This window comes from Grus americana, chromosome 3 (genome assembly GCF_028858705.1).
Source record: "Grus americana isolate bGruAme1 chromosome 3, bGruAme1.mat, whole genome shotgun sequence".
Taxonomy (NCBI): domain Eukaryota; kingdom Metazoa; phylum Chordata; class Aves; order Gruiformes; family Gruidae; genus Grus; species Grus americana.
The window spans coordinates 72,052,646-72,067,515 of NC_072854.1; the positions used below are offsets into that span (position 1 = coordinate 72,052,646).

Here is a 14,870-nt window from a genome sequence, read left to right on the forward strand (position 1 = left end):
CAGGAGAGGGGTAAGTGCTGAGATAAGGACAAGCAGCAGAGTTTCTGTGTTGCTGAGGATCAGTGTTTTGTCAGACACGCTGCACACATTTCCAGGCAAACCCCTGCCCTTCTAAGGGTGCCGGGAATCATGGCCCTATTCTTGACACTGCTATTGATCAGCCAAATGACACCAAGGCAGGCACGTTGCCTCTCTGTGCCCTTTAAATAATAATAAAAAAGGTGTTAATATTTACCTTCCTCTTTGACCTGCTAGATGGAAAGTGCTGTATAAGGATAAAAACCAAAAAGTTGTATTCTCTCATCAGCAGTAACAGAAAGAGAAGAAGAAACAAGGACGACACTTAGCAGCTCATTTTGCAGAAAATAGAAAGATTTCTTGGTCTATGACACCTAAACAGGAAATTGCTTTTCTTTTTTTTTTTTGGTAAGGAATAATTTTATCATTGATACAATAGCTCCAAACACACACCTCTAACTATGGAGCAGGGTAGTACAAAGAAATCTACTATACAGGCACAGCTCTTACCTTGGGGACAGTTAGGTCCATGCCCCCACAAGCTTTATAACCCTCAGTAACATCTTTCTGAATCTCATTTGCCTCTTGCACTAAGCACAGACAGCGCACATGCCAGCACCAAGCCCAGCATCACAGCACACAGAAATGGGGAGGAAAGTGTAGCAGCTCATTGGGATCCCCACCAGATAAAACCCATTGGATCCTCCACTGCTGCTATACGTTCCCACGCTGGCTTGACATGCTGTATCCCTGAGCCAGTAGAGTGAAGAGGAGAGTAACTGTGCCAGCAATGGTATCACAACAACTTACACAATGAACTTACTGCACGTGAGTCACTGAACATCTCAGCATAGTAATAAGATCCAGTGACCATCAACCTCAGCTGTATTTGAGCTGGGGTCAGAAGGTGAAAGACACTACACGCTATTTAAAAATCTTTCAGCTTCTAACATTCATAAGCAAAACGTTCCAGGGGAAAAAAATATGAAGCTGTCAGCTGTTTCCATGTAGCATGGTGCAAAAACCAGACAACTGCTGAGCTATAAAGAATCGCAGAGCTTTGCCAAAATTTGTCTCATTGATGAGACAAGTATCAGATTCAATACTAGAGAGGGGAAATGCAACAGGCTTAATAGAGTAAGGCTGTTTATCAGAAGATTCAATAACTCGCACTGAATTTGACTGACTCGCCAGAAAAATATTCTTGAATGGATGAAATTAAGTGATTGGTTTTGCTCATTATTAGTGAGGCACTGCAGAGAGCTCGCAGTTAGAGAACGAAGCAGTTACTACTTCAGCTTTCATTTAATCACACTTCTGAGAATGGCTACTTCACATGCAAAAGAGTGGTAATATTACCTGGTTCTTAACCTGAACTTCCATCAGCTCAAAAGTGATTTAAGAAACAAATCTGCATCAGAAAGACAATATACCAGCATGTAGTATTTAATTGGCTTTCTCTCTCCCTCTTACATGTGCTGAAAAGACCTCTAAAGAAGCCCCTACTTTGCAAAGGACTTCCCTCGCACATTCTCAAAGCATGTTCTCTTGTCCAGAAGGTGAGGCCACACTTGGAGTACTTTGTCCAATTCTGGGCTCCTCAGTATGAGACACATGGACATACTGGAGAGAGTCCAGTGAAGGGCCATGGAAGATGATAAAGGGACTGGAGCACCTCACATAAGGAAAGGCTGAGAGAGCTGGGACTGTTCAGCCTGGAGGTGAGAAGGCTTAGAAGGCTCTTATCAACATATATAAATACCTGAAGGTAGAAAGGCAGAGCCGGGCTCTTTTCAATGGTGCCCAGTGACAGGGCCAGAGGCAATGGGCACAAACTGAAACACAGGAGGTTCCCTCTGAACATCAGGAAACACTTTCTTACTGGGAGGGTGACCAAGCACTGGCATAGGTTGCCCATGGAGGTCGTGGAGTCTCCATCCTTGGAGATACTGAAGCCACCTGGACATGGTCCTGGGCAACCAGCCCTACGTGGCCCTGCTTGAGCATGGGATGTTGGACCAGATGACCTCCAGAGATCCCTTCCAAGCTCAACCACTCTGTGATTCTGTGAGGGTGGCTGAAAATCATTTAGTTCTGTCAGAAAATTAAATTGATTGGGAAATACTCAAAAATCAGGGGATGTGTATCTACAGCAGCTGCTCCTTGGTTTTCATAAAACATCAAACTTCCTCCCAAATTGCCTCTGGTTTCAACATTTCCTCAGCCAGTAAGCAGCAACGCATCCTCAGATTGCAGCCAACTTTCAGTCTCTCCTGCCTCCATGCCTGTTCCTAATGGTAGCCAATATGTTTGCTACAAAACACAACACCCAGAAACCCAAAAAACCCCTCAAATAACCACAGGTGGTAATGTTTAGGCCCTGCTATTTTGTTACTCATCCTAATTTACTTATTGTCATATCTCCCAATGGGCAACACAAAAGAAATCTGTACATTTGTATGGCGAGTTCTGATAGGAAAGAACAATCAGCTGCAGATATGAAAGGAATTGAGAAGTAAGCATTTTCACAGCCTTTGCCTTATAATCTGAAATGTTGCAGCAGATATTCTATCAAAGCAGTTCTTTCACACCCTTTTCATGGAACTGTAAGACTTGGGGAAAAACGAACATGGCATCAAATCTACCCATCAAACGGAGATAGATATCCCCTGCAGTGGTATTCTTCCAGGGCTTTATGAGGTCTTTATTTTTAGGCATCCTAAGCACTCAGGCTTCAATGACCCACTGACATGAAGTGACCTATTGATCTAAAAATCTAGCTAGTGTAACTTCCCCCCTCCTCCTCCTCGGAAGCCTTCAACTAGTCATTAACCAATGTTTCTACGAATAAATACCATGATGACCCAGGTTCTTCCCACCAAACTTAAAGCATTTCTCCATTTACAAGTCTGGGGCCCAGCTGCCATAAAGATACAGATAGCCTGAGTTGTTCTTTGGAGATACCTCTGCCTCTCCCTGCTGACTTCAGAGGGAACCTCTGAAAGGAGGAGTCAAGGCCTTATAGACAAGCCATACACAGTCTAAATCTCATGTAACTTTTTCTGATCATCAAGACAACTGTCCGTCCCCTCTTCCCCCCACTAGCTGTCTCCCACTAAAAAAATGTCTTCGTGGCACTGTACTGCCCAATCTGAATGCCACTTCTATCTGTAATCTCATCAAACTTGTACAGAAGAGGTCTACCAACATCCCAGCTCCAAGATCCTTCTGTGTATTTCGAAGTATTTCATTAACATTTTTCCTTACCTTTTAAGAAGGCAAAGGCATGGGCTACTCATGGGACACTTCTTCTAAGATCCCACTTCTGATTTTCAATGCACAGATTCAGATGGCTCTTCTCTAGATGTAGGTCAGACAAAAGAGGCAAGAGTATTTGCTTTATAATGCAAGCCACTGAGGAAAGATAACCTGGCTGAAGGAATTAGGACCACCAGCAAGACATGATTTGGAAGCCACCAGCTGTTATACATGGTCTGGTGTTATACAGGAACAAGAGGACTGGGCAACTACCTGTAAATACAAAAGGAGTGGAAGGAAAAGGATGTGCTCACATCTTGGAAGGCAGTAAGAAAACAGATGAGAGAAAATGAGACTGAAGAAGAAGAGTACATTGGTACTGTATTTATAAACTCCTTTCTGATGAAAAGAGAAGAGAAAAGGGAGAGAAGAGAAAAGGGAGAGAAGAGAAAAGGGAGAGAAGAGAAAAGGGAGAGAAGAGAAAAGGGAGAGAAGAGAAAAGGGAGAGAAGAGAAAAGGGAGAGAAGAGAAAAGGGAGAGAAGAGAAAAGGGAGAGAAGAGAAAAGGGAGAGAAGAGAAAAGGGAGAGAAGAGAAAAGGGAGAGAAGAGAAAAGGGAGAGAAGAGAAAAGGGAGAGAAGAGAAAAGGGAGAGAAGAGAAAAGGGAGAGAAGAGAAAAGGGAGAGAAGAGGAGTGGCCATACTTAATGCTATCTCCTACTAATTGCTAGGAGATAAATGCAGTCATAATAACACTAATCAATTACTGTGGGTATTCACAAAATTACTGTGTCATCTGAAATTGAAGCTGAAATTAGTATATTGTGAGACAAATTCTCTAACACTTTCTGAAACATCATAAGGCTTGTTTTCTTCTCACATCTCCCCATCTGCCCCAATCCCTTCAAGTCTCAAGTCTGTTTAAACACAAGTCACTGCCATGGTGCAAAAGTGTACAACTTCATATTATGAATAGACAATCAAAAAAAAAAAAATCTATTCAGAAAAACAATGCAAGTTCTAATCTGCACAAGAATTCCCAAAGTTTAGCAGATGTTACAAGGTAAAGAGACACACAGCTGGAATTCAGATTTCATGAGCAAGCTTTCAATTTTGGGCTGAAATATTCTGTAAAAAAAAAAAAAAAAAATCTTTGAGATGATCAGAGTTTCCTCCAAAGTAACCAACTATTCTGAGCAAATGCCAAGGCCTGATGGAGACTTCACGATAGTTCCTAGTAGTAACGAGGCAAAAAGGTATGAAACATTCACTTATTTGTCACAAAACTGTTGTACGTATTTTAGAAACACCTAACGTTAAACTACAAGGACAGTTGTAGGGAGCACCTTCTCCCCTCAAACGTCCAAGATTTTCCAAACTGAAAAAAATTGAAATGATGATCGAAAATCCCCTTGACTAGCAGTTTTTAATCCAGCCACTGGCAGCTCATCTCACAGATTTGTCACTTGCTAGCAGTTTGGTGACCTTGTATGAGTACAAGGCATTGTCTCTCTGGGGCAGATACATTAAACTGAACTAACTATCCACTTGACCAGTAGAGGCTTTTCAAACAAACATTCTTGGGGGTGCTAAAACATACTGTTTATGTATGGCAGAGATGCACTGCTTCTTTACTCAAACAGCCATGGGCTCCATGATCTCCGTCCAAGTCTCCTGATGACTTCTACCCCAAATCGTGAAGTGTGATAAGAAGCAAGCTTTGGCAAACATCCCAATGTCTGTTTCTAAAGCATTAGTACTCAAAAACTGTAATACAAAACTAATCATTGTGCTTCCACACTTACAAAGCCATACATCTATTTTCCACATCAGAAGGTCTGCTTCCCCCAGTGCAGCTCTAAAAAGCGAGAGAGTAAAATAAATTTCAGTCAAATAATTGCTCTCCACTTCCTATCCACCCATTCTGTCTCCAAACATCCTCTAACCCAGATTCCAAAACAAAGAAAAACAAATGCCTCATTATATAAACATATGGTATGTTTGAAAATCTACTTGCCTGCTCACCAGTAATGATGGGGAAACCTTCCTTGGTGAAAAGTCATGTGTCATCATTTTCCACAGCTTTCACTTGAAAGTTAAAAAAGTAATAATAATAATAAAAAAAACCAACCCACAACCTTTAGCATAAGCTTTTGAGCCACTGCTGTACTGGTCAGATTAGATCTTACAGGTAAGCACCTCCGCTGCCCAGGGAAAGGCAGCAGCAGCAGTGTACTCAAGCCTGGTGTTCCCTTCCAAGTTAATGGCAACAGGCTACAGATGACTGACATCTCTGAAAAGGCCTGATCCTACTTGTATCATACATCTACCATAAACTGTAATGACCTGGAAGCAGCTCTCACCCCTCACTGACAAAACAGGAAATCCAGATAAATAGCTGAGAGTGATATGAATCTTACAGCAAGATCGAAAGAGACAGTCAATTCTCACCAATTTCAAAAGGATTCTCATGCCTTTCTTGCGCCCATGTAAGAACGAGCAGCCCTCGCACCCTTGTAAGCCCTGGCACCAAAAGTTACTGCTCCAAAAGCACAACAGCACAGAAGGGGGGCAGGAGGACCTCCCCCATCCATCCAATTCTTCAAGAAAGACAATCCAATTACAAAGGGCTGTAAACACATCCTTAAAAACTATCTGCCCTGAATAACAATGCGGTAGTTTATTTTGGTTAAGTGTGTTCAAACACACTCATGAGCACACAGAGTGTCTATTCACCCCCTTTGGCTGTACTCATAACAGCGGAAGCACACAGGGCTTCCTTTCACAGCGCTGCAATTTAAAACACCGCTCGCAGGGGGTCAGCAGCAGGTGCAAAGTCACAACTTCCAAAAAAAAAAAAACCCCACCAAAACAAAACCCAACCAACCAAACACCAACTATAAACAGACTTTTTCCTCCAGTCCAAGATGAAAGTGTAAACTTTTACATCTCACCTGCAAATTTGTCTTTGCACAGAGGGACAGTTACAAAACCAACATAACCAGCAGTGCTGCTCTTGAATGGGTTACAGGAGCCAGAAGCTAACAACGTGCAAGTACTTTCACATGAGGCTAAGACAACAAGCCAGAAAGAAGGGCTCTCTTAAGTGCCCAAAATTTATGTCCAAAAAAAAGGGGTGATTACCATACAAAACACACTCAAGCAATTTCAGTAATTCCAGTTTCTTGCTAGACACAAAAGACATTAGGAATTCTCTCTTGTTATTAATATATGAATTTAAATGATGGGATGGGGGAGAAAGAATCGATTACTGACTGGAAACAGGGGGTACAACAGGATTTCAGGAAAATATGAGATATGAAGAATAAATATATTGATCTTTTTATCCCTTTGTATTTACTGTTTCAAGCTTGTGTCAGAACAGTCCTAGCATCTCATTGGACCTGTTCAACCATTTTACAGAGCGTTCCCACCAAAAATCACATCAAAGTCAAATCCCTCCATTATACCTTCATCATATGTTCTACAAATTCTGACAATATAAACCTATACTAAAATAACAAATGAAAAACTTCCACTTACTGTCACTGCTGATTTTGACATGCACTATAGATTTCAAAACAATTTTAGCAGGAATCAGTGCAGCAGAGCTAGCACAGATGTTAATCTCAGATCCTTCACTAAAGTTAAGGAAAAAAGTTAGCCTTTATTTTCCCCACAGAGCATTAAGTGTCAAAGCTTTTGTATAAGTTACTTTTGCTAGAGTCTCCCTTTCTGACAGCCTTTGATGCTTATCGTTCTTTGTCAAACCCTAAGCAAAAGCAATCTTCCTCCTCCCGAATTTAGTATGAAAATATGAGAACCACTGCATTAACCACATTTTTCCTCCCATGACAGCCACGATTCATTTTAGCTGAGTATTCTCTGACAGAGCACAAAGTGCTTGCCATTCACTTCGGGTGAACGAACCTTCAAGAAACTCTATTTTTACTTTCATTTTTGCAAATCAAGTCTAAGCAGCATCACTGGAAAGAAGAAATAAGTGACCCAGTTGCATTCTCCTGGACATGAAGTCTTCTGCATGAGGACACATAAAAAGTGATGCCCGTTGAGGAGACTCTGGAAACCAATTATAGCAATAACTCCTCCAGTAAAACTGCACAGAGACTGCGTTAATGACCAGTGGCAATACCCTTGAAAGAAAAGTAGCTGGACCACTGACTTGGCCTCAGCCTACAGAGGAGCTCCCTTCTAACGCTCTCTATCTGCCTTATCTCTTTGACGTGGCTAAAATCCCTCCATGACAATAGGATTTATCACAAGTATCCTTTTCCTTTGAGTATTTCTATGGCTACAATCACTGTAATATCAGAGAATATCATATTCTGTTACACATTTATCTTCAAAATGTCCTTTGGACAAAAGGGGATTATATATGTAGACAAAATTAGGACACAATTTCTTCAGTGTCATGTGAAGTCTGTCAAGGCAGGGAACTGAAGCCTCCCTTATCTCCCCAAGCACAAGTGGAGCATCCCATTTAACCAGTAGACTTGACCTCTCACAGGCATACATACACCACTGTCATATAACCTGAAAGGAAACCAAAACCAAATACATTTTTGAAAAAGCTGTAGTAATATTCCCTCTCATCAAGAACTGAATTAATCCTTTAAATCTCTTGTCAACAAAGTTGACAATATGAAACGAAAATGTACACAGTTGCATATATGCAATACCTGATTCCCAGACTGGAGTCTGATTTTGAAAGCAGAAAATACATCTCAGTAAATGCTGTCTAATTTTCCAAATATATTTAGAATATCATCACAACACAGTCACATAGTCTTAAACATTTTTTGCTATGACTTCACTGTACACAGTGTTTTACAGCCAGCCAGAATAACGTAGTCCAGTGACCACTTCATCTTTTTGAAAGGAAAAGGCTCAAGTCAATCATAAAACAAAGTGCACTCTGGTTCTCCGTAGAGTATTCCTTGACAGAATCATGCGTTAGGTAGAGCTTTATTAATCTTACAATCAGACAAGCTGTGAGTGATGAGCAAGTCATGCAGCCTTTTAGCAAAAGCTTCTTGGAAGATGAGGTATATCTTTTGTATTCCAAAAAAGCTCACTTATAACTTGAGAGCTTACAACGTAAGTAGAAGTCCAAACATATTTTATCTAAAAGATAATATGTACCACATTCACAACAGCAAAATGAGGAAGTCCAAAAAGGACAGAAGAGTTAATGAAGAAAGATATAGCTACAGACTTGTCATTTTGGTTCAGATCATCTCTTTTCAAGGTTTTAGGAAGCAGTTTCTAAACTGACCTTTCAGTTCCTTACAATGTTAATGAATTTTAAAATGTAATAAATTCCGAGTGCAATGACATTAAACAATCCACTGAAAAGCCAGAGAAAAATCAAAATGCTTTAAAGTACAGAAGAGTTCGTTCTTGAAAACAATGAGAAAAAAATTGTCAATAAGAACATAACCACAGCCTTGTTAAAAGCATATTCATTTCAGAAACAGGTATTGTGTTACCACACAGTAATCTCATCTATAGACCTGACTGTCTTTCCTTAAGTGTGTTTCTCCTACTCTCACACCTAAAGGGCCTTCAAAACTGTAAAGGATTCATGATCCATGTGCAAAACAAAACGAGATGAGACAACCCTTTTTGGCCATAAAAAGGCAGCTTGCTGTCTACCTACAAGGGAGCATGCTAGGTGCTTTTATTGTTTAGAAAAGCTTGCCCTGAATAATTCTGTGCCTTCCATCATTTTAGATATAAATGTAGAATTAGCAGAATAAAAAACCCAACCCCCCCAAGAAACCCCAACTGTTGTTCCCCCTCTCCTCCCTTCTACAGCTTCGGAATAAAATCTGTATAAAAAAACCCACTGTCAGTCACTTTTATTGTTTGCTTTGGAGAGTCAGTTTTTCTTTTTTGTCTCTCTCAACACATTAACAGGAAAAACCCAGACATTTCAGGAAAAAAAAAAAACCACAACAAAACCGACAATCACCAACCCCCAAAACACCCTACCGAAATAAAGCCAATTCATGGGACCTCAATTAAAAAAGTTTCACTTTGTGTTGACTTTTAAATATTTTGAAGATTTTTGTTACAACTTCCCCAAATACTCAGATTCCTTTCTGCTTCTTCTATTTGAGAAAATTATGGTTAAATTCCCCCATGTGTCCAAAATAAACGTAACTGTTGTTGTGACAACTTTAAGCCTACCGAGCACATCTGGCCAAAATACCTGAGAGCCTCCAGTGGCATGAAGAGTGAGAATAGAGAGCAATTTAGAGATTGTTTGAAGAACACAACTGGCCACTTAAGTCTTTTGTCTCACATAGGAAGCCACAGCACAGGCAACTTCCACGTGCAATCAAACCAGCAAATTTGTTGGCAGGCTCCTGGGGAGTTCAACAGGGGAAATGCTTCAAATGACATGAACAACAAGTTTGCACTGTAAATACTGAAGATCAAAAGATTTTATTTTTTACTGGCCATTGCTACCAGCCCTTGGAAATACTAACTTCTGTATTTTGAAGCCTGTATGTATCACAAACCAAAGCAGGGAAGAATAAAGCAATGCAAAACCAGTGCAGCTGCAGGGGAATGGAGTCCCCAGTGCTTTCCCCAAAAGCCACAGGGTTGTCCAAGATTTATGATTTCTGTCTTACTCATCTAAGGGAAGACTCTTCTCACTTCCTCCCACTGCTGCAGTTGGGTTTTGATTAGTGAGCCAGGATTACCTTGGCAGAATCAACAAGCAAGACCTCATAGATGTCGTGCAAGTCCCAATATTCCAGTTTATTACTGGAAAGCCTGGCAGTTTTTAAACTTTCTGGTTTTTGGAGCTTGTAGATTGTCCAGGACTGGTACACATCCTCGTACAGCAAATTTAAGCCTACTGGCAGCAGCTATGCCTTTAAGTATCTTCCACAGATTCTCTAGAAATAACCCACTAACATCCATGCCCCCAGTTGATTACATGCTGAAAACCAGGGCTCTAGATCTATCCTCATGGGACGCCTACAGTGTGCAACCTGAGCTGTATCCCTGTGAACCACAGCAGATCAGACAGCAGAAACCATTAGCTTTCCACAGACCTTTCTGTCCTCCAAACTATTATGAGCTTGAAGTCAGACTGGGATAAATAACAAAGCTCAGCCTCGTAGCCATTAATCTATTCTCTCATTTGCTCCGTATGAGTCTGCTAGAGTTTACAAAAGAAGAGAAGGCAACGCAAAGTGGAAATACTGAATATAGATACCCTCTTCCCTACGAGCTGCCATAATGTTTTTCTAACATGTGCTCCCCAATCAGTATGGCAATCAAACGAGAAGGGAGAGGCATGTGAACAGGACACCAGAGAAGCTGATCCAAGACACCAGAGGAGTTGGTCCAGGAGAAAAAAAAAAAATTTTACTAACAGTCTGAAAATACACTCATCCCCACAATCATCAAAGGAAAGTTCACAGAAGCAGCAAATCTTCACACTTAATTCCTTTGAAAATAAACTTATTCCTCCTCCTCCACAGTGTATGATGCAGGCCCAAGAACAAAATGAAAGTTTCTCAGCCCCAGTGTTTTCACTGCCTAGATTGCATTTTATGCACACACCTGCTTGATGCAGGTGTGATTTCTATCCTGATCGCTATTGAAGTTCTGTGTTGTTACTTAGGAACACCCTTTCAAATTTTGAGGTAAAAAAACATCCAAGCATTCCTTCCAAATGCTTCTACGTAACTTACAAATGCAAAGTAACATAACTAACCATGAGCAACATACTGAAACTTGCAATGCAAATAAAAAACCCAAAGCCAGACAAGATGACCCCTCCTCACACTATGGAGGCCACAAAGTAGTTAAACTAATCAATTTTCCCTTTGGTCTAGTCCTTCTTGGTTCTTGTAGACTTAAACGCAATAAGGGTGGTTGCAAAATTCACACATTGCACATATGGTTTGCAAATGAACTGCTCCTTTCTGCTTGGGGATTTAAATTTTAAAACTATAAATTGTGGGTTGGAAGGACTGGAAGGAAAGAGTTGCTTGTACACTGGATTTGTGGCTTCAAGGAAAAAAATGTTTTATTTTTTTAATGTCATGAGATTGTTGTATAAAACACACATCCAAATATGTAGGGCTTTGGGAGTTAGCTGGACTGGATGTCAATACCTACTCCTCCAAACACTTCTGTTAGTCCCTCAGGAAACAAGCAGACTACCTGCTTACAAAAAAAAAAGTTCATAATTTACAAACATTGCCACTTGGGTACTCCAAGGAATGTGCACTATTCTTGCAAAACCTACACTTAGTGCAAACCCCCTCAACAACAGTCTTTAGCAATGTCATCCACATGGATCCCCTTTGACAGCTCAAGTGAAACTGCACACCAAGGAAGTGTAAAATAACTTTAGAAAGTAGTATGCCAGCATGCACCTTAGCATCTAGGCAAAATACGTTCCGCTCCTCTGCAGAGGCAGCAGCACAGCTTGCTTAGTGGGTACTAGGACTCCAGCCACAAGGACTCTGCTTCCCTCTCAGCCATCGGCCTGCTGCAGGATGCTAGGCAAGTCCTTGTCTTCTCAAGATGCCAAGTGACTCAGGCACAGAGAGAAAATTCCTATACTAATTGACATAACAAGTGCAGAATTTTGTTAATGAACAGATATTAACAGATCTGTCTACCTTCTCCTGAGAGGAGTCAACACTTCAAAAAAAACCCCAAACCATTTTCAAAGAAGACTGCACTCCTTCCCCAGAGGCTCATCACGTTCAGACACACACAATAAAGGCTTTTCTGCACTTGCACAAAAATGATCATGACCCATTCATCAAGATGCAGTGGTTTCCAAGCCTTTCATCTGCAGGCCTCAGAAGACTTTCCAGCAGACACACAACTACAGGCTAGAGCAGTTAGGGTGGTAGATCCTAGCTTTATTTCCTGAATCCCTCAAAAGCAGTCAAAAGGCCACAAAGCGAGAAGCTGCGTAACCCAGTGTTTCTCACAGTCTATTCCCACACAAACCAAGCAGTGTTCATCCCTGATGAAGATTAAAATAAATAAATAAAAAAAGGCATTAACTTTGTTTTGAAAAATAGAGAGATCTGTGTTTAATCCAATTAAAGAGTCTACCAATTGCAGCAAAACCTGCTTTCATCTTGGTGGAAAATTTGTCCTTTTCCTTTTCAATTGAGAAATTTCTTCCTAATTGTAACATTAAAGGAAGGAAAAAAGTCATTAAAATCCAAGCCTAAAAGGCATTATGTTCTCCTGTTCTCATTTGAGTTTTCACTTATGTTTTTCTCTGTTACAGCAGAATCACAGAACAACATGAACTGGAAGGGACTTCTGTTTACCTGATCCTATCCCCACACCCCCATCCCAAAGCAGGGAAAAAATGACTTTGTTTGCTCAGGGCCATGTCCAGCTGAGTTCTGAATATCTGCAAAGACATCCCAGCCTCCCTGGGTAGCCTGTTCCAATGTCTGACCACCCTCACATTGAAAATTTTTTTTTTTGTATCTCATTGGAATTTCCCTTGTTGCAACTTGTGTCTGTTGCCTCTTGTCCTACCGCCATGCACCTCCCAGAAAAGCCTGGCTGTGTCCTCTCATCTCTTGGCCGCATACCCCCTCATCAGTTAACTGAAGACATTGGATAGTTTTCCCTTAAAGAAAAGCAACACACACAGTTGTACTCCCAAGATGTTCATAAAATATGTACACACAGATACTGATTTTCAGCTTATTTTTCTGAAATACAAGTACTGTCTATTTGTTTGCGACCTAACACTGTCTCTTATGGATTGCCCTTCTGCAGCGTATACCACCAAAGGCTTACCTTCACAGACAAGTAACAGAAAGTATCTAATGTGGTAAAAACTCACACTGCAAATTATTCTGTAGTAGTCCTCCCATACGGACGAACCCTTAGTTTTTGTTCCCTATTTGAACTAGTCCTGCCGGTCTGAAGTACTTACATGACCTCACGATACGCTCTGTTTTTTACAACTTCTCTGTTAAGCAGGGAAGCGACATTTAGCAATGTGGAAACCGGGCACAAAGAAAAACCACGTGCAAACTTGTGGTCCACATGAGGATGAGGACTACAGGCCACAGCGTGGGGCTTGTACCGGCTCCGCCGGGGTCACGCAGGCCGTGGCAAAGCACCGGAGTGAACTCCGGTGTTTGAGCGCTGCTGCTCTGACCCTGCCAGCACACCCTGCTCCTGCCATGAGCCATCTGTAATCCCGTTCCTCCCCGAGCAGGCACAGCACCCCCCTCCTGCGCGCACCTGAGCGGGGTGGGGAGGCGCTGACAGGACGCTCCGCCCGAGCTCCCTGCCCTCCGCTGCCGCCTCAGACCCCACCTGACGGCAAGAGGTAGCCGGCAGATCGCGCTCTGCGACGGTCCCCGGGCAGACAAAGAGCCCCCTCCGGCCACAGACCTGTCCGGGGTTTGAAGAAGGGTCTCACGGGGACTCTACCTCTCGCCAAAATTAACTTCGGAGAGGGCGCATCCCCACGCCCTGCTCCCACGGCGCCGCCGACCCTTTCCACCTCGGTGTCAGACCTCATCGCCCCCCGTCCCGCCTGCCCACCCCTCCCGGGCAGACCCGGCCTCCCGTCGCCCCGGCCCTGCTCCCGCCGCCCGGGAAGCCGGGGGGCCCCGGCGCCGGAGGGAGGCCCCAGCCCAGCCGCCACGGGGGGCGAGGAGGAGCCGCAACAAGTCCCGCCGCCGCCGGCCGCCCTTACCCAGATAGTGCCGCAGGTCCAGCAGAAAGTGCGGGGGCCCCCCGTTGAGCTGGTAGAAGAGGGAGCCCAGGCAGAAGAGCAGCAAGGCGGCCATGCAGAAGCCGTAGTCGCGTAGCGAGAGAAAGGGCAACAGCGAGAGCGGCCGCCGCCTCTTCCAGCCCCCGCCCTGGCCCGGGCCCCCTCCCGCCGCCGCCGCCGCTGGGGGCCGGGGCGCCGGGCAGTCCCCGCCGCCGGGCTGCTGCTTCTTCTTCATCCTTCCCTTTGCCGCCGCCGGGTCACGCAGCCCGCCGGGGAAAGCGCATCCTCCATCCGCCTGCTCGGCTCCGGCTGCCCGCGGCGGGGAAAGTTCCCGGGAGCTCAGGGAACCCGTCCCGTCCCCATCGCCGGCTGCCCCCGGCCCCACAGGCAGGCGAAAGTTCCCGGCGCTGCGGCGGCGGCTGCTGCGGAGCGCCGCTAAGGGGAGGGAAACGAGGTGGTCACCATCCCGCTCCCTGGGGCTCGGCTCCTCTCCTCCGCCGCCGCTCTCGCTCCCTCTCTCCGCTCGGCCTCTCGCTCCGGTGTCAAGTTACAGCCAGCGCTCCGCCGCCGACCGCCTGCAACTCGCGGCCGACTTGTGCGCGCCGCCCGGCCCCGCCGCCCGCCCCTCCCGGCCCCCTCCGGCCGCCCCCGGTCACCGCGACGCGCCCGTTGCCTCCGCGCGAGCGACCCCTGCGGGCGCCGCCGAGCGCCGCCGCCCCACCGGCCCGGCTGCGGCGGGGCCCGGCCCGCTCCGGCCGACCTAACCCACCTGCCCCGGCCCGCCCCTGAGCTGCGGGCTGTCCTTGGGGGCCGTGGGGCTGCGCGGGGAGCGGGG

General features: G+C 44.3%; 1 protein-coding gene across 1 annotated transcript in view; it reads right to left on the reverse strand.

Annotated features, from left to right (window-relative positions):
• UST (uronyl 2-sulfotransferase) overlaps positions 1–14,625 on the reverse strand; it is a 166,170-nt gene extending 151,545 nt beyond the window's left edge. Inside the window, exon 1 of the mRNA XM_054822007.1 lies at positions 14,018–14,625. Within this exon, the coding sequence (XP_054677982.1) occupies positions 14,018–14,270 (253 nt within the window). The 5' untranslated portion in view covers positions 14,271–14,625. The remainder of the gene's footprint in view (positions 1–14,017) is intronic.
• Positions 14,626–14,870: the final 245 nt, after the last annotated feature.